Genomic DNA, 19,776 nt, shown 5'->3' with positions numbered 1-19,776 from the left:
CCAATTCACTTAAGCTATTTGAATCCCTTTGTGACCTCCTTAGGTCCTGTTCACAATCTGCTTTCTTAACTACCTTTATGTCATCAGTAAGTTTAGCAATCATACCTTTGTTCCATTCAAGTCATTTACAGGTACAAAGATTGTAAAAGGTTGAGGCACTATCTCTGATCCCTGTAGCAAATCACTCATTACATCTTCCCAACCATAAAAGTACTTATTCATGCCTATTCTCAGTTTCCCATTAGCTAGCAAATCATCTATCCATGCCAATGTGTTATCCTCTACACTATGAACATTTATTTTCCACAATAACCTTCGAAACTGCATCTTACCAAATACCTTCTACAAATATAAACACAAGGGTACACCTTTACTGCTAAATATATAGTAAGCACAACCTGAAGTTTAAAATGTGGACCTTCTATTATATGTACTAAATATCTGCACATGCCATCATGGGCATTCTCCCATCTTTAATTTGAATTAAATAGATACTTTAGTGTAGCAAGGCATGATCATTAAGCAATATGCATTAGATTATTTTCTTTGCAACATAAAAATAAGCAAATTACAATTTTCCATACAGATATGACAAGTTCATATTATTAATCATACAATAGAAATAACAAGTAAATGTTTTTGATTTGTCAATCTGGATGCAATATTATGCTTCAAGTTCACTTGCTTAAGTGTCAAAACTTGTACTCCCAATCTCTATTTGATTAAAGGAAGAAAGGAAGGAAAGAGGAGAGAAATGGATCTGCATCGTTGAATGATGGCAGTGGGGAAGAATAAAAGCGAGGAGGAGGAAACCATGTAAGAGAGATAAAGTGAAAGAGAGAAACAATGCTAATTCTCTGATGGTCCCTCAACTGTGTATTTCAAAGACTGACCCACAAAGTTTTCAAGTTATCATCTCGAAAGAAAATCTCCCAATTTCCGCATGGAGGCCTGGTGTTTCTGGTTAAGTCCAGGAAAAGATCATGCTGGACGCAACTAATTCAACCTATTTTGTCTATGAAATAAAAACTAAAGATGAGATGCTAATGAGCTTCACTAACCCAAAATGAATCAAGCCAAAAACATTGATGCTTAGGATTACTAATCTGTCTTATATTCAACATCTCACCCAACGCTCCGCCCTACCCCAGAAATCAGCCAAATCAATACTCTTAATGGCTTGAATAGATGGATCTAACAACATGTATTAAAATTCCTTCCATCCAAATAGGAAGAACGTCAAACATTTACCATTAGTAGTGATCCTAGCAGTGATGCAGCTATGACATGCTCTTATATTTATACATTACATTTTTCTCCCCACATATGTACTAAATCTTTAATACACAGTTTTAACATCACACAAACCTTAATATTTTGATAACATACAAAGGCAATTTATTTCTTCTGATTTACAATCAAAACGATGAGATGTGAAAATAAGAAAGCCTTTTATTACTGGGTGGCTTTCACCTCACTCAAATCTTGTGACTTGAACTTGAGGTTGCTAACAATGGACAACAAGTATAACCAAATTCACAAATATACCAAAAAAAAACACAGTAGCTTAGGTCAACAAGCAGATTAGTGTATCAGCAAGTGATGTGCATCCATCCAGGTCTCCTCCATATTACAAGATTTCAAAAACCAGTGACAAGTCCATGTGCCAGTTCTTCAGTATTACTGAACCAAGAAAAATGTAACTGCACTTAGAAACAGATGCTAGAACAGATGTCAAATTCATTAGGAAGACAGACAGACAGACAGACAGATTTGTACTGAACTTTAATGAAAAACCACCTGCTTGTGCCTAGGGTTGTCTCAAATTGAGAGAACATGGACAAATACATTAGAATTGTGAGGGACTTTTCCTCAATAATAACATTGAAGAGTCATGACAGAAATTTTAATCAACCTGTTTAGGGATGTTATTATACATCTCTGCATCAAATGGGACTTGAACCCACGCCTCATGGCTCAGGACATTAATACAGCCCAAAGATCAATATTATGTTATTTAAATAATCTACATGAGACAGTAACATCTGGCAAGTTTTGTGGCTTTCAATTATAAATAAATTGCATGAATGCAAGTTTGTCATCTTCTATTACTGGCTGAAATAGTGGTAAGACCAGTCTCATTCTGTATCAACACCAATCCTGAGTCAGCCATATGATTGAGGCTTGAAAAATATACTAGGACCAAGCCTTATGTTTTCCTTGAGAAAAAGAATAACAGTAATGCAGGGGTCTACTTGTAAAAAAGATTTCTCAAAAGGATGAATGCAAAGACAGATTTCTTGTTCCCTCAACTGTACTAATGATGTCTTTGACAGCTACACAATATTCTGGATTTCTCTGGTTCTTTAAAACTTTTCTTGATGTATTCATAAGTTATCTTCAGATTAAAAAAATCTAGATTTCATATCCTTAAGAAACACTATTCCCAAAATTGGGAAATTAATTTCACTGAAGAGTAATCATTGACAATTACTGATTGCTGCAAATACTACCACTGTCAACATTACACATATAATTCAGAATCCACAGAGAAATGAATGGAATGTCTATGGATCACACATCTAGATCAAAAAGGAAACAAAGGAACTCTTTCCACAACAGAATGAATGAAAATAAAAAGTAAAAGGTCATCATCAGGTTAATGAGCAATAAAATTTGACCTTGACCAATTGTGCTATTTTAGAGCTATAAAAGTCAGTTTTTAGGGTTGATGTTTAAAACATAACCCAACTTTTATCAGATCTTTACTATCTGAACATTTTCTGATGTGTAAGATGAAGGTGAAGATACATGGAGAGTTTGAGAAGAAACGTCAACAACCAATTTAGTGAAAAAAAACTTTATCATCATTCTTACAGCTGTGCCTGATTTCAGAGCACACTGAAAGAAAGCTAACAACACTAGCATTCTCATGAAATGTTTGCAAAGAACCCAAGTATGTCACCAAGATTTGCAAAACTAATTCCATACTCAGGCAGTCTCTGTACAGACATTTATGAACATGGACATATCCATTCAAATTGAAATGACTATATTTATTATAGAAATCCTCATCTAAAGAAAGCCATGCAAAATAACAAAGATATGGTAAAAATCATGAGTCAAAATACAGTCTAAGATAAGCAGCCAAAGACATGGCCATAAGGGATAATCTGAAGATAACTTATGAATACATCAAGAAAAGTTTTAAAGAACCAGAGAAATCCAGAATATCGTGTAGCTGTTAAAGACATCATTAGTACAGTTGAGGGAACAAGAAATCTTCTGCTAAGATAGCTGTCAATATATGCCAAGGGACAAGGTAATTGAGCACATACAAAGGAGGTTGCGCAGAGGTTTGAAAAGGAGATATACAATCTTGAAAGTGTCAATCTGAGGCATGAGAACCCAGGGAAAGACAGGGTGAGAGAGTCTGGAACTCAGTGCACAGTATTTTGGACAAGTTGATGCTACTGAGGGATCAATAAGTGGAGGCTAGCTGAGGACAGCATTAAAAAAGGTAGGTCTCAAAAAAAAAGCCATTAATAAGAATTTTGGCAGCAGAACAGGAGGGAGAGAGGGGGAAGCATATAAGCTACAGAAGCAGACATGTCTGATTATATAATCTACATACATTGCCAGTAATGTGTTTATTTTAAGGTTACTTCAAGATATAGATAATTGAACTGTGTAACTATCCTTGAAGGCATTCAATAGAAGTCATCTGCTAAAAACAGATGACAATTCTAACACTATATAAAATTGTAGATCATAAATTAATGTGAAGTATTTCTGTTATTCTAAGTTAAACTTTGTCCTTGCCCAGTCTTTAATTTCCCCCAGGCACCATATGCTTTTGTTCAGTTGACCTGACTGGAGATCTTTGTCAAATGCTACTCGACACTGTTATGGCTCCCCTTCTGTTTTGCTCCCCATTCTGTCCAGAAGACCGGTATCTCAACCCATTCACTTCCCTACAAAGAGCAACCAAAATCAGGGCTTTGTTGTGAAACAAAATTGTTTCTGCATAAAATATGCTGCAAACTGAGCTACCTAATTTGAAATATTTTAAGGTCAGCAATAATTTATGATTCCAAGTGTTTTTATTTAAATTCACTCTTGTTTCTTACTACCATTCATACCACATTAGCATGAAATAACCAATACATGCACCAAAAATGATAAACTGACATTTTGGCAAACTAATTGCAAATTAGCACCAGTGAAAACGGGAACAGAGTTTCCACAAACATTCCTAAACCATGAACCAAAAATCACAAGTTCTGAAGAAGGGTCACTGGACCTAAAATGTGAACTCTGCTTTCTTTCCATAGATGCTGCAAGATCTGCTGAATTTTTCTAGCAATTGCTGCTTTTGTTTCTGATTGACAGCATCTACAATTCTTTCATTTCTTTCAGAACAGAAATTACTAGTAGCCGGCATAAATTTTTGCGCAACGATTTAGTCTAACCATTATGTTCACCTCAACATCCAATGTTAATGGCACAAACATTTGACAGCACAGGACATGGAATACAGGGAGAACTAGCCATTTGGATACACAACTAGTTTGAAGGTAGGAGACAGAGTTGTGGTGAAGGGTTGTTTTTCCGTATGGAGGCTGGTAACCTGTGGTGTGCCACAAGGATCAGTGCTGAGTCCACTGTCTTTCGTCATTTATAAAAGTGATTTGGATGTGAACAGACGAGGTATGGTTAGTATGTTTGTTGATGACACTAGAATTGGTGGTGTAGTGGACAGCGAAGGAAGTTACCTCAGATTGCAACGGGATTTTGATCAGATGGGCCAATGAGCTGAGCAGCAGATAGAGTTTAATTTAGATAAATGTGCTCTGCTGCATTTTGGAAAAGCAAATCAGGGTAAGACTTCTACACTTAATGGTAATGTACTGTAGAATGTTGCTGAACAAAGAGACCCTGGAGTGCAGGTTCATAGTTCCTTGAAAGTAGAGTCATGAGCAGATAGGATACTGAAGGCAGCATTTGGTATGCTTGCCTTTGTTGGTCAGTGCATTGAGTATAGGAGCTGGGAGGTCATGTTGCAGCTGCACAGGCCATTGGTTAGACCACTTTTGGAATACAGCATGCAACTCTAGTCTCCCTCCTATCGGAAAGATGTTGTGAAAATGAAAGTGTTCAGAAAACGTTTACAAGGATGATGCTCGGGTTGGAGGGTTTGAGCTATAGGGAGAGGCTGAATAGGCTGGGGCTGTTTTCGCAAGAACACTGCAGGTTAAGGGGTGACCTTACAGAAGTTTATAAAATCATATGTGGTTTAGCGAGTTTAGAGAAGATGTGTAGCTTAGGTTGAGGTTCTGGATGTAAGTCTGTTCGCTGAGCTGGAAGGTTCTTTTTCAGACGTTTTGTCACCATACTAGGTAACAGAGAGCTTCCGATGAAGCACAGGTGTTATGGCCCACTTTCTATTTATGTCTCTAAGTTTCTTTGGGTTGGTGATGCCATTTCCAGTTCCTTTTCTGAGAGAGTGATAGATGGGATCCAAATTGATGTGTTTGTTGATAGTGTCCCAGTTGGAATGTCATGCTTCTAGAAATTCTTGTGCGTGTCTCTGTTTGGTTTGACAAGATGGATGTGTTGTCCCAGTCAAAGTTGTGTCCTTCCTCATCTGTATGTAAGGATACTAGTGAGAGTGGGTCATGGCTTTTTGTGGCTAGTTGATGTTCGTGTATCCTGGTGGCTAGTTTCCTGCCCATTTGTCCAATGTAGTGTTTGTTACGGTTTCTGTAAGGTATTTGGTAAATGACATTCGATTTGCTTGTTGTCTGTAGAGGGACTTTTAAGTTCATTAGCTGCTGTTTTAGTGTGTTTGTGGGCTACCATGGTGCCAAGAGGTCTGAGTAGTCTGGCAGTCACTTCTGAGAATGGACCAAAGGTCTGTTTCTCTGCTGTACATCCCTATGACTCTATGTCTCTGATGTCGGGAGAGTGACTAGGGTTTCTGGGTGTTTTGTATGCTTGTTTGGGTTTGTTGCTGAGACGTCGATGGACGGTGTTCATCGAGTACCCATTCTTTTTGAATGTGGGTGCAGATAGGGTGAATATCCAAGGTCTTTGCCCAAGTATAGCAGAGTCCAAACCTGGAAAGCATAGGTGTAAAGTGAGAGGGGAAAGATTTAAAAGACTTCCAAGGGGCATCTTTTTCACATAGCTGGTGGTGCATGTATAGAATGAGCTGCCAGGAGAAGTGGTGGAGACTGGTACAATTACCACATTTAAAAGGCAGCTGGATGGGTACATGAATAGGGAGGGTTTAGGGGGATATGGGCCAAATGCTGGCAGACGTCACGAGATTAATTTAGGCTCTCTGGTCGACACGGACAAGTTGGACCGAAGGGTCTGTTTCCATGCTCTTACAGCTCTATTACTCTATGACACAGGGAAGTATGACCCTTAAAACTGCCCCACTAGAATTAGCCAACTGAACAGCCAAAAACACTGGCATTTAACAAAACAACATAGAAAATTTCCCAGGTATATTCACTGAAAGCAAAAAGACTCAAATTCAACTGCTTCATGAGCATCCACCCAATCATCAGCACACTAATGCAAAGAATCATAAATAGCAACATTAAGCCAATTGCACTAACTTTAATATAGCATTTGTGCTCAGTTCTCTATAATAAAGCTTCAGCCTGGAAAATTCTGACATAAAAGTCCTATTACGAAGCAAAGAGTGACCCCAAGGGCAGCCATTGACTGCCTTTAACAAGAAAAGTTGTAACAACATCCCCAACCTTCAAAAGAGTTATAATCACTATTCCCATACCACAGGCATTCTCGAGATCACCAGTGATTGAATCAATTACAGTGACTAAAGACTGGGTAATGGAACTTAGTGATGACAACGTCATTAAAGACTGGGGAGGTGGTCATTGTCTTGCACTTGGACATATCAGCCTTAGCTTAGTTTTTGTTTTCTCAACTGAGTATAAATTTGTGGGCTAAGTTTCTGGAGAGAACTGGATCATAAAATGTAGATTAGAATATGTGAAATACTGATAACTTACTCCAATATTTTAAACATCTTTCAGATGAAAGGTTAAACAGAGGCCCAAGCTATCCGCTGAACTGGGAAAAATAATTTTGTAGGTCTGCTCAAAGAACATGGGGACATTCTTTCCAGACCTGACAAAAACGTATCCCTCAACATCATCACCAAAACTGACAGTCTGGTCACTTTTGAGGTGAGATCGACTGCCATTTATTAACTCCCCCTATCCTTTTCAGTATTTGGACAGCTAAAATCGTGAGACTCAAAACCTGAATGGGTACAGTTGACACCATCCAAAACAGAACAAGACACTTTATACGTCTGTCACTGAAGGCAATATTTATCATTCAACCCCAAGCACACTATCATTGCAGGATGTTCAATCTACAACTATAATAAAACAGCTTCCCAAACTTATTCCAACAGCACTACTGCTGCAATTCTATGTGAAAGCCGATGATTCAACTTGCCAAAGAGATCAAACTGTAGTGGAGGAAATTATTAAACATCATCTGGGTGTCATGTTGAACTATTAGAATATCTGCTATTAGCAGTAATACACTATAGCAAATACATTGTAATAGTCAGAAAACAAATCTTAACAAGGCATCCTGAAAGCAATAGAATATAAACCATTGCATCAGATTTACACTTAAACCGCATCATATATACTGTACTTATACTTCAGACATGGTATTCAAAACATGTGCTGGCAAACACCCAAAAGAAACCCGCAGCTGCAGCCAATTATATTTCAACAATCTGAACACAACACTTCACAGCTTGTGAAAATGCATGCAGTTAAGAAAAAAAAAGGTTAATGCTTAAATAATATGCTAAAAAGTATAGATTGTTACTTATGAAGCTGCATCAATAGGCACTGAAATAAGCAATTCTTACAACAATTCAATGTTGTACGTACAAAGCACTTTATACATATGCAAGACTGGCATGGGTATCCAATTAATCAATGTTTAATTTCCCTTACAAGCTCATGGGAAAGCAATTTGCGTTCACTTACACTTTAGCAGGTGGTCCAGTAGCACCTTACCACTATTGAGGTGAACTGGTGTCCTATCATTGCATAACACATTGCGATCATTTTAAAAATTAAAACTCAGTTTTCTTCTCAAAACTCATTATGAATTTCAAACTATAGAAAAGGTGTATGTGACTGCTCTGCCTGTATCATAAAAGATACATCCAAGTTATTCTAGATAACCTTCAGATGGAACCTAGTTTAGGAACAGTGCTTTTAAAAAAATATACTCATCACTTTTGAGGAAAAAAACTGTGCTCTTGACTTTGAGAAATGTAGGCTGTATTTTATTCCTCAATGGTGTAATGAAGAAACTTGCTACAAGTTTGGGTGCATGGATAGATACAAAAACTATGAGTAATTTCAGCATTTGCTTTTCTCTCTGCTGCATTCAATTTTTTTATATTTTTAATTTAATAAGAAGCACAGGTTTTATGTTTAAGGAAAGCGAGCTTGCAGTTGAATGGTTATATTTAGACAAACGTGAAAACAGTAAGCCGAGAAGCTTGTTGAAGCATTCAATGTGAAAGACCATACAAGTCACTTCACATTTATCACAACTAAGACGAAAAAATACATTAGGTCCTGCACATAATCCTGTTGAGGCTGACTGGGAGCCCGGTTTCACTAAGCACAGCACAGTTAGGCACCACCAGGGCAGGCAGAAAATACAGGCTTAAATCCAAAATAGCTCTTCACTCCACTGAATTAAGATTTGACAAGATGGTTTACTTGAAGGAAACTGCTTTCACACAAGAACATGGGTTGGAGGGCGGGGGAGAAAGGGAGGAGAGAAAATAAAGGCAAGAAATATATTAAGAAAATCAAATAAGATAAAGAAAAAAGCTCAAATCCTGAGTGTCCTGGAAAGATATGATAATGAATAAATATAGAGTGACAGATCACTTTATCAAATGTTTTATTTTCATGAAATGAATTGGAGTACACTTTCAAAAAGACAAGTAGAGAAAATTACTCATGAAGAAATGGACAGACTGAGGGCACTAAAAGGGATCAAAGGACTGATCTGATGGATTTCAAACGATCTCAAAAGAATGGACATATAAAACTGATCACATCTTGATGAACATTTTAAAGGATTCACAAAATATACCAAGGAAGTACAGCAAGTAAAAATCTGGCACCAGTTTGTTAAAAAAAAAGAAAATTTAAGAGGTCTATACATGTGTGAGGTGAAAGTGAGGACTGCAGATACTGGAGATCAGAGTCAAGATTAGAATGGTGCTGGAAAAGCACAGCAGGTCAGGCAGCATCCGAGGAGCAGGAAAATCGACGTTCATCAGGAATCTCTATACATGTGTGAGCCTAGCAATCACATATGGGAAAATAACAGAATATTTGGAAAGGATGAAAGGTGAATTATAAAATAATAAAAAGCAACAGTCAACATGGATTCAAGTTTTTGGATTTTCTTGAATACAGAACTGTGTTAGCTCAGGAGATTTGATGTTTCTTCCGTTTAGTTTAGCCTTGGACGTCTTATTACACAGAAAATTATTTGACAATATAGAAAGGCATGAAATAAAACTTAATATTTTGAAGTTGATAAGGGAGTGGCTGCATGAAAGGATGCAAACAATAGTTAAGGGAGTACAAGCAAAGTACCGCAGATATCAGTTCGAGAGACATCGCATGTTTCATTGCATTAGTCATGGAAATGGGGAAAGTAACAAAGTTCTCCATATCTGATAACTTGAAATGAACATGCAACAGCAGGGAGCATAAAAACATGAGAAACAGGAGCAGATTATCATTCTGCCTCTCATTCTGCACCACCCAGATCACAACTAATCTTCTGCCTCATCTCCACTTTCTTGCCTATTCCCCACAAGTCTAGACTCCTGAGAAATGAAATCTATAAATCTGTCTTGAAGATACTCCATTATGGAACACCCATAATATTCTGGGGCAAACAAAGACTCACAATCCTCTGACTGAAGGGTTCATCTCAGTCCCAAAGAATCAACCTTTTATCCTGAGTGTATTCCACTCATGTTTCATATTTATTTGCTAAACTTTCAAGAATATAGGATCAACTTGCTCAGGATCTCATCACAGGCAAACACTCTTGTTCAAGAATTCAATCGAATTGATCTTCACTGCATCATCTCAAGTGCCTTTCTTAGATATATCGCTCTTTAGATACGGAGACCAGAACTGTAAACAGTACTCCAGATGCAATCTCAAAGGGCTGCACAATTGTATTCTAATTCTTTTCCAGTGAAGTCCAACATGCCACTTGCTGTCCTAATTGCTTACTGTATCTGCATGCTACCTTCAGTGCTTCTTGTATAAGGAATCCAACTGTCTACAAACATCAACATTTAAAGAGTTCTACCTTGTAAGAAAAATTCCACTTTTCTATTTTCACTGCAAAAGGGAATAATCTCACAAATGCCCAAATTATCCTTCATCAGCCACTATGTTGCACACTCACTTAACCAGTCTATATTTCTTTACAGCCTTTGCATGTCCTCTTTACAGCTGACATCCCCAACTAGCTTTATATTGTTAGCAAACTTCGATATGCTTTTCACTGCTTCTTCATCTAAATCATTAACACAGTTTGTAAATAACAGAGGTCCCAGCACAGATTCTTAGGACATTCACTGGTTAGAATTAGATTACAAGAATTAGATTACTTACAGCGTGGAAACAGGCCCTTCGACCCAACAAGTCCATACCGACCTGCCGAAGCACAACCCACCCAGACCCATTCCCCTACATTAACACCTTCAGCTAACATTACGGGCAATTTAGCATGACCGATTCACCTAACCTGCACATTTTTGGACTGTGGGAGGAAGCCGGAGCACCCAGAGGAAACCTATGCAGACACGGGGAGAATGTGCAAACTCCACACAGTCAGTCACCTGAGACGGGAAATGAACCCAGGTCTCTGGCGCTGTGAGGCAGCAGTGCTAACCACTGTGCCACCGTACTGCCCACTACCTGGCACTACCTAGAACCTGGCAATGTGAAAATCCTGCATTTGTCCAAACTCTCTGCTTCCTGTCTATTAGATAATCCTCTCTCCATGCTAAAATAAACTGCCAGCTCCATAATGGATATTAACCTATGGTGCGGCATTTATGGAATGCTCCACGTAAATCTACCAGCTCCCCTTCATCTAACCCATTACATCCTCAATTACCTCCAGAACATTTGTCAAACAGAATTCATTTTGTAAAACTACTTGACTTAGAAGATCATGGTATGTTCAGTCAAAGTGCGTTGCTAAGGCTTCCTTCATAATAGATTCCAGCATTTTCTTAGAGACTGATGTCAGGCCATCTGGATTGTAGTTTTCTTCCTTTAACCTTTTTTGAACAAGAGTTACATTTACTAACTTCCAATCCACAAAGACTATTTCAGCATCTTGAGAATTTTGGAAAATCATAATCAGTGCATTCACTATCACTCCAGCTCCCTATTTTTAGAACCATTAGATGTAGGTCGAGAGGAATCTGGAGTCAGTGGGAGATTTTGCCAGAAAGGTGAGAGATGTAACTTAATAAAAATAAAATAAATACAAAGTTGGGAATGGAAACAAACAGTGGGAAAAATTAATTAAATGGTACACCTGCATGGTTCTGGAATTTTAGAAAACTCCCCGAAACTATCAGCACAATGTGCATAGCTGGTGACCTAAATAGGATCTTAGGATGTCCAACTTGAACAATTAAGTACCAGTCTCAGGATATGACAGCTAGTTATGAAAAGCATTGATTTACTTCATCTAAAGAAACGTACACAGCTTGGAGCTCACAGAAGGATTAGATATTTTCTAACCAACCTGTTCAGAAATATTGCCACATACCTCTGGAGCAAGTTGAAGGCAAGTGGGCTCATTGGTACTTTGGTGAATAAGTGGGATACTGAAGAAAAACTGGAGTGCATTCTAAGAACCAAGACTGAGATAGTCCCAGGAAAAAACTGAATGAATCTTAAAGATTTCATAAGATAGCTCTTGAAGGGAAATAGAAAGCAAAATGGAATTCATAGCTCTTTGCTCACTCAATATTGCTCGTGAGGGGAGACAAAGAATTATTTTTAAGCAGAATGTCACAATATGAATTACAATGCCTAAGGATATGACAGCAATCAATTCAACAGTAATTTTCTAAAAGGAATTGGAGATACGAGGAACAGAAAAAAATAACCTCAGGGGAAGTAGGACCAAGTGGATCGCACTTTTCGAGTTGACACAAGCATAATAAATATTTAAATACTTGTATGGCAAAGGTAGATAGAATCTCGATTACGGAAGCAATGAAAGACTATCGGGGATACATAGAAATATAGAGTTGAGGTTAAAATCAGATCAGCTATGTTCTTACTGAAGCGTGGAGCAGGTTTGAAGGGCAGAGTGATTACAATTGTTCCTTGGTCACATGTTCCTATAATGTTCTAAATGATCCCCAGTGTCATATGAGGAGTCTATGATCATTTTAAACATTAAATCCAATGAAGTAAGCCAAATACTGGTTAATTACAAATCTGAATAGAATGGTTGTTTTTAACCGGCTTCCATGCTATAATTTTATTCCTTTGTGTATCCATAAAGTGGTCATAGTTTACACACTTTTCAAAAATACAAACCCATTGTATTGGTATAAATGTTGGCATCATGTGCCCATTGTATTTTTCTTGCCTCTTAAGCCTTAGACTAACAGCCGTAATTTAATGAAATTTCAAACATACACTGCCGCACCACTTTTCAATGAGTGAAGCATATCAGTATCTGCTGAACAATTCTGGCCTACATTGTTTAATCAAAAATTTGAAGAGTTAGGACAATTTATATTAACAGCATGTAAGGAAATCACAAAATGTATTTCTTCATTACATCTAACTTTTGACTATTCCAGTGCACTCCTGGCTGACCTGCTACATTTTACTCTCAGTAAAACTTGAAGTCATCCAAAGTCTTCACCCAATGCCTTAACTTGCACCAAGTCACATTCACCTACCATTCTCAAGTTCAGTGACCTACAGTAGCTCCCAGTAAAGCAATGCTATGATTTTAAAAATTCTCATCTTGTTTTCAAATCCTTCCATAGGATCATCCCTCCTTATGTCGACAATTTGTTTCAGCCCCAAAACAGCTGAGATAGTCTGCTCAACAATCCTCACTTCTAATGGTTCCACCATTGTGGCCACGTCACCAGTTGCCTACATATTAAGGCCTGAAATCTCATTCTATATCTCTCCACTTCACCTGCCTCCATTGAGGCATCTCTTAAAACCTGCTTTTTTGACCAAGCTTTGGTCATCAAACCCAATATCGCCTTATGTGACTCAATGTTATACTGTGTTTTATAATGTTTTGAAGCACATGGAATCATCTCATATTTATCTAGTTTTTTTGTTGGCTCTGACCAGTCTTACCAGAAACCCCCTAAGAAAACCTAAAAAAAGCAAAATGAAATTGTTCATGTGACTATTAAAATGTATCCTGATTAGCACATGAATCAATGCTGGTAGATAATTAGATTCAAATTTTAGCCACTGACTCCACCACCACCACCACCCCCCCCAGAAAAGACAGGTAATTCTTTGCAGACAAAGAACCTCAGGAATCTGGTGAGAAATCATTTTCTTTCCATTCAGTCAAAGTGTTTCTAAATTATAGTGCAATCTTTAGGTATTGAAATGATTTTACTTACTTCTTCCAGTGCATCAGGAGGTGGTGTCGGTTCAGCAGGTTCTTTGTTTGCCTCACAGCTCTCTGCTTTAGATGCAGGAGTCCTACCATCTGAAGATGTGGAAAATCTGCTCAGCTGACTAGACTGATCAACAGGTGTCATGCTAGCCTCTGATGCTGATCTTGAGCTTTGATTTTGTTGAACAGTTTCAGAAGTAGGATCCTCGTCATCTGAATCTGGTAGAGGAGTTGGACTAACATCTTCTAGGCCCGTGCTAGAGGGACGTGATGATGGAGTAGGACCTCGCTGAAGCAAGTGAGTATTTGACCCCGGAAGTGGTAATGGAGAAAGCTGAGAGGAAGAAGAGGATATGGGACTGTGCTCCAACTTAATGTCAACATCAGACTCTTGGTCAAAGAAAGGAAGTTTTGTCCTCTGCTCCTTCAGAAGCATTTCAATACGAGAATCTAAACTGTTGGGTTGTGTTGAGCTACTCGGTGTTTCAGACATTAGAGTTTCAGGAGTCTTAGCCCTTTCAGGAGATTTGCTAAACGAAACAGCTGTTTTATCATTTAGGACGTTACTCTCCAAAGAAACTGGATCTTCTGCCTTCTCCTTTACAGGAACAACATCCAAAGTGGCATTATTATGCCCAAAGGTTTCAGATGGTGGCACAGGTCTTCTGTAATCATGGTCTCTGGATGTCTGACCATGTTGTTGCTCCAAAGAACGGGAATACAGTGGTTGGGCAGAATGCACATTTTGGTACGGAGAAAAGGCTGACTGATAGATTATCCCAGACTGGCTTGCTGCAGTGTTATGTGAATATGACCCACCCTCTGAGCGAGTTGACTTGTAAGTGTTAATTGGTAGTTCTGTACCTCTGTACGATCCTGTGTTATGCGAGTAATGGTGACCCACTCTCCTGAAGGAATCCTGAAAATTAGAATCAGGTCTTCTGGATTTGTACCCAGATTCTTGTGTATAAGAATAAGCTGGTGTACTCTGTCGACTGGAATAGCTGGAATCTTGCGAATAGGGGGTTCCCAACCGTGGTGTATGTGGTGTACCTTGGGAGGATTGTGGCGTATATTGACTGTATGAATTTGGTGTATCCTGACGACAACTGGAATAAGCAGTGTCATGGGAAAATGGGGTACTACTATTTGGGGTTACAGATGGTCCCATGGATAGGTAATTTTCACCAGTTCGAGATTTCTGTGGATCATTAACCTGTGGCAATAGGTGTGGGGGTGGGGGTGGGGGTGGGGGGGGGGGGGGGGAAGAAAGAAGGAGAGAAAAAGAACATAAGTTTTATCCAAATGAAATTCTACATAATTAAAGATAGCTCTAATTTTCTGCACCATCTAGAACAGTTTTCAAACACTGAATTCTTAACATTGCCTAATGGCAGAACAGAAATAAAGTTTCTTAAATCAACTAATCTGTCAACAAAGAGAAGAGGAACTTAACATTGTAAATATAAAAAGTATAAATTGTAATTAGGAACGCAGCTCAGTTGTGAAGTTAGCAGAATCAGTTAATCATGACAGTGAAGGGTGCCTCCCAAGCCTTGGCTACAGCCAATCCACAGCTGGCCCTTAGGTGTACAGCTACTTCTGCTGGTATGTCTTCTGATGTTCTGCTGATAGGAATGGAGTCTCCTGTTGTTGTGAGCGCTTGAGATAAAGAGGGGGAAAACAGAGCAGATAGCACCAAAAACATATCATTACACTTACGGCATCATACTCATGTGCAGCACCATTGTGACTAGCATGAAATATTTAGTGTTCCATTAACTTACTTTTATAATTTCTGCTACACTGTTTCATGCACAAAGCCAAGGCTACCTCATTTATAATTTTGCTGCTGTACAATGCATCGGGCATGGAAACAAACTGAAAGACACTGATTCACCCTGCTCAGCAATCTTGGCTTAGAAACATATTAGAGGTGGGAATAGACCATTCTGACCCTCCAGCCTGCTCCAGTCAACATCACACCTGAACTGATTGTGGCCACAACTCCACATTCCAACTTATCCCCTATAACTGACTGACTCCAATTGACTGATTCACAACATTCACTGTCCTTTCTCCAAATTAGCCTAGCTCAGAAGCAGAAAAGTGCAAACTTATTTTTAACCACAGCATTTTGTCTAAAAGTATATTTTCAGACTATATTAATGTGTATACTATATTGTTTACTAACATTGTAGTGAAATGGTCTATATAGACCATTTCACTACAATGTTAGCAAACAATATAGTATACACATTCATCTAGTCTGAAAATATATACAAAAGTTCAGTAGCATGTCTTCTGAAACTGAAACATGAGTACTGTTATTCAATTCTAAAATAGAATTAAATTGTTACTGTATAATGTGAATTAGCTTTATTTAAAATGAAAATAGCTAAACAAAGTATTTTACAACATAGTTAGAGTACCACTTAATACAAAACCTCAGAAATAAACACTTGATATTTAATAATTGCCATTAAAAGATCCAAATTTGTGTATGCAAGACCAATGTTAAAAGACTCCTATTACAATTAAGAGTTGAGCCAGAAATCAAATATTCTCAATATGTTCCTGGACAAGTTATTCACTTAGTAAAAAGAACCAATTTTATTTATAAATTCCTAGCTGAAGTTTTTAAAATCAGTCATTTCCCCTCTGCCTCCATCTCATTACTTCCCTTGATTTATTTCCTGGACTACAGTATCTAATACAATATTCACTGTCTCATCCAAGAGATGTTTCTTCAAGTTGTGAGCAAATTCAGTGTAGAGCATTGACTAAGCTATTTAATCTTAGGAGTTATTACAGCTTGTCTTCATCCTAACCCCCAGCACATAGACGAAGAGCTGAACTTTACTGTGAGCTTCAATACCAATGAGTCAATCAATCAATTTAAATAAATAATACTACTACATCTATAAAGCTAGCACACTAAAAAATATTCATAATTTTATTATATTGCAACTCATTATTTGATATTCATTATCAATCCAAATTCTTAATATCATAATTGCTCCTAGATTTAATAAAGCTTTGACAGCACTTTCCAAACCCTCAACCATGGAGGGAGAAAGGTAGCAGAAGTCTCCACCACCTGCAAATTCCCCTTCAAGTCACACATTCATAGTAAAAGTTCAGCTCTTCATCTATGCAATTGCACTCTATTCACATTTTCCTTAAAGGCTATTTAAATAAATCATTGATTAATAGATGGTGCTTCCGCATATTCATACATGCAGATATCTATCTATTTAACTTGAGAGTTTACAAACAAAAATCTCAATCTAAAATGAGAATATTAACAATATACACGTCCTGTCACTAGCTACATAATATGCCTCTAAGACCTCCCTCCGTTAGTAAATGATCCCAACTATATAATTCTGAAGAGGCAGTACGGAGATCTTAAAAATAGATGTCTGATTTTATCCAAAGTAAAGCAGAGCAAATAATTTGGAAGCAATCATATCATACACACTTCAATATATTGGTCAAAGTGACGCTGACAAAGCACTTTTGTCAGCTGTTTTCTTGGAATTAGTGAAGTTATAATCCTGCTTGTATTGTAGAAAAGGGAGCAAAATAAAATATTTAATAATGTTTCAGATTGAGAGATAATAGAAATTACTCTACACTAGTTAAACACTACATAATTAAATTAAATTTGTCACATTTTACTCATTTGGGTGTTAAAAAGTTACAATGAACACAAACACAGACAGAGGAAAAGTTTTACCATTACAGTACTTATAAATTTTAAAATCAAACATTTTGACTGCACAAGGAAAATACATCTATATGCTGACATTTTGAACTTATGCATGTTTTTACATATTTAACATCTTTTTATAAAACAAGAGTGTTACAAATGAACTCAAAGCATGTACTGGGCATGAAGAAATTAAGTGTTTGCCTCAATAGGCTTTAAAAGCTACTTTCAACAGTAAACTACTCAAATTAGAAATATATTCATATGTTCTATTTTAAATGGTTCATAAAATTAGAACTAAAGCTCCTGGATTCAAATAAATACATAAAAAGAGATAATAAAATGTATAATGAAACGACATGAGAAATGCACATAAAATACACTGAATTTTTATTGATTTTATTCTATGAATCTTGTTGTACATATGTTAGCGTTATTCCCTTCCCTAAAAGGAAACATTTGAACTGAAGTAAAGTTCCGCAGTTCCCAGCAGCTCACCGGTACCTAGTCCACCTGGTAATTATCCGTACATGAGCCAAACACTGTAATCACTTAGAGTCAATTCAATCATAGTGATTATAACCAAACCTAACCAAATATTTTTTGACACCCAACATCCAAATTTGTACTTTTAGACGTTGTTGGTCTTTCAAAAGTAAATCAGGAGGAGTTAATTTTCTGCCTCGACCAGGTATACAAAGTCAATTGTGACATCAAGAGCCAATCTATTCAAGTTCAGTAAAAATCAATCAATATTAGGGTTCAGGCCCATTAGCTTTTTTGGTCTGTTCATCTCAATGTCATCAACAGATATTTATTTAAACCCATAATGTTTAAAAAAACTGAATATCCTGCAACTAGATTAGAATGCAGTGTGACCGAAACTGTGAATGAATGGATAACTTCACAAACTTTTCAAACTATACAAGTAGAAATTGATCTATTATTTTAAGCACTAAATATCTTTTCAGATTTATGAAGCAATTTTTGACACTGGCATCATAAGGCACCTTTTTTGTCAGGGGAATAATAAACAGTGCAAGTTGAAGTCACCGTGACAGTTTATTCATACGTACCACATTAAATTGTCTAGGCTTTGTTCACAGTTGTAACTGGTAATGAAATGGTACAAAAATGTTTGGTACAAGACTTTATGACTATTCTTTAACTACATTACATTTTCGCAACAATAAACTTGAGATAATCCAATAGGTAGAGTTGTTACAAGAATCTAGTAGAGAAAAATGCATTCGTTCAAAAAAAAGCCTACATTTCCGAGATGTTTGTTAAAGAAGTCAGTTTCTGAGATTTGGTGTGCCTCTCCTGGCCATTCTGGAGAGTATCATTTCAAGATTTTATATAAGGATTGTAGAAACACAAAACCACATAGTGTTTTTAAAAATTATTAACAGATTGGGTAACATCCATTCAATACTTCTTAGCTCATCAAGCAAGCAGCTCTCCAATTTAATTACAGTGCAATCTAAATGTTAGTGGCAGACTGGTGACCAGACACATCACCAGATTAACCTAGAGCAATAGAGAAAAGGTGACAGGTGAGAATTCCCCCACAGCATGTTTCCATTAACTGGTCATATCAAAAGAAAATGTAATTTGCAACCGCACTCATGGTTACTGGTGGTCAATGGTTAGCTCTTTCACACACTTCCAAGCCTTATGTAGTGGCAACTAGGACATACCAGAAGAACCAAAGAACAAGGAAAAATATCAACTTGTTTGGGTGAGAGAGTTTTCTTAAGTGATAAATTTTGAAAGTACCAGTAAACTGGGGAATACTCCAATTGACTAATTAGTTTTTAAAATTTTCAATCCTTAATCTGTAAAGATCATTTAAGGGCTCCAAGTTATATAAATCTGACAGTTAAACTGCAACTTAAACTGCTGAATATTACAGAGACCATTTATTTACACCAAGAGGAAAACACTTTCTTTTTTTACTAATAAAATCATATTCCTTACTGGTCAAAAAGGACTTTAAAAGAAATTTTAAAATTATTTTTTCCCCTTGTTGCCTTAGTCACTATGGCCTTCTGACCTCTTCATGTTTCTTTGTCAGACAGAAGGACAGTGAATCTCTGTATGATGTCCAGGAGAGAAGACAACTTTATGGCATGGTGGAGACTGGCTCTGATGTGCTCAACAAATACCACGCCATTTAAACAGGTTAAACAGTGTAAAAGCTTGCTTCAATGCCACCCATTTAATTAAGAAACTAAAAAAAGTCTTCATGGAAATTCAAATCAATTTAATTAGCATAGAGTAGGGATACACTTTCCCAGGCA

General features: G+C 37.2%; 1 protein-coding gene across 6 annotated transcripts in view; it reads right to left on the bottom strand.

Moving 5' to 3' along the window:
• setd1ba (SET domain containing 1B, histone lysine methyltransferase a) overlaps window positions 1–19,776 on the bottom strand; it is a 135,259-nt gene that overhangs the window by 112,115 nt on the left and 3,368 nt on the right. For all 6 annotated transcript variants that reach the window (XM_043715747.1, XM_043715745.1, XM_043715748.1 and 3 more), the window contains one exon: window positions 13,763–14,974. In XM_043715747.1, coding sequence (XP_043571682.1) covers window positions 13,763–14,974 — 1,212 coding nt within the window. The remainder of the gene's footprint in view (window positions 1–13,762; window positions 14,975–19,776) is intronic.

This window comes from Chiloscyllium plagiosum, chromosome 25 (genome assembly GCF_004010195.1).
Source record: "Chiloscyllium plagiosum isolate BGI_BamShark_2017 chromosome 25, ASM401019v2, whole genome shotgun sequence".
Classification (NCBI taxonomy): domain Eukaryota; kingdom Metazoa; phylum Chordata; class Chondrichthyes; order Orectolobiformes; family Hemiscylliidae; genus Chiloscyllium; species Chiloscyllium plagiosum.
Note: the sequence above shows the minus strand (reverse complement) of the source record. Positions and strands in the feature narration are given on the sequence as shown.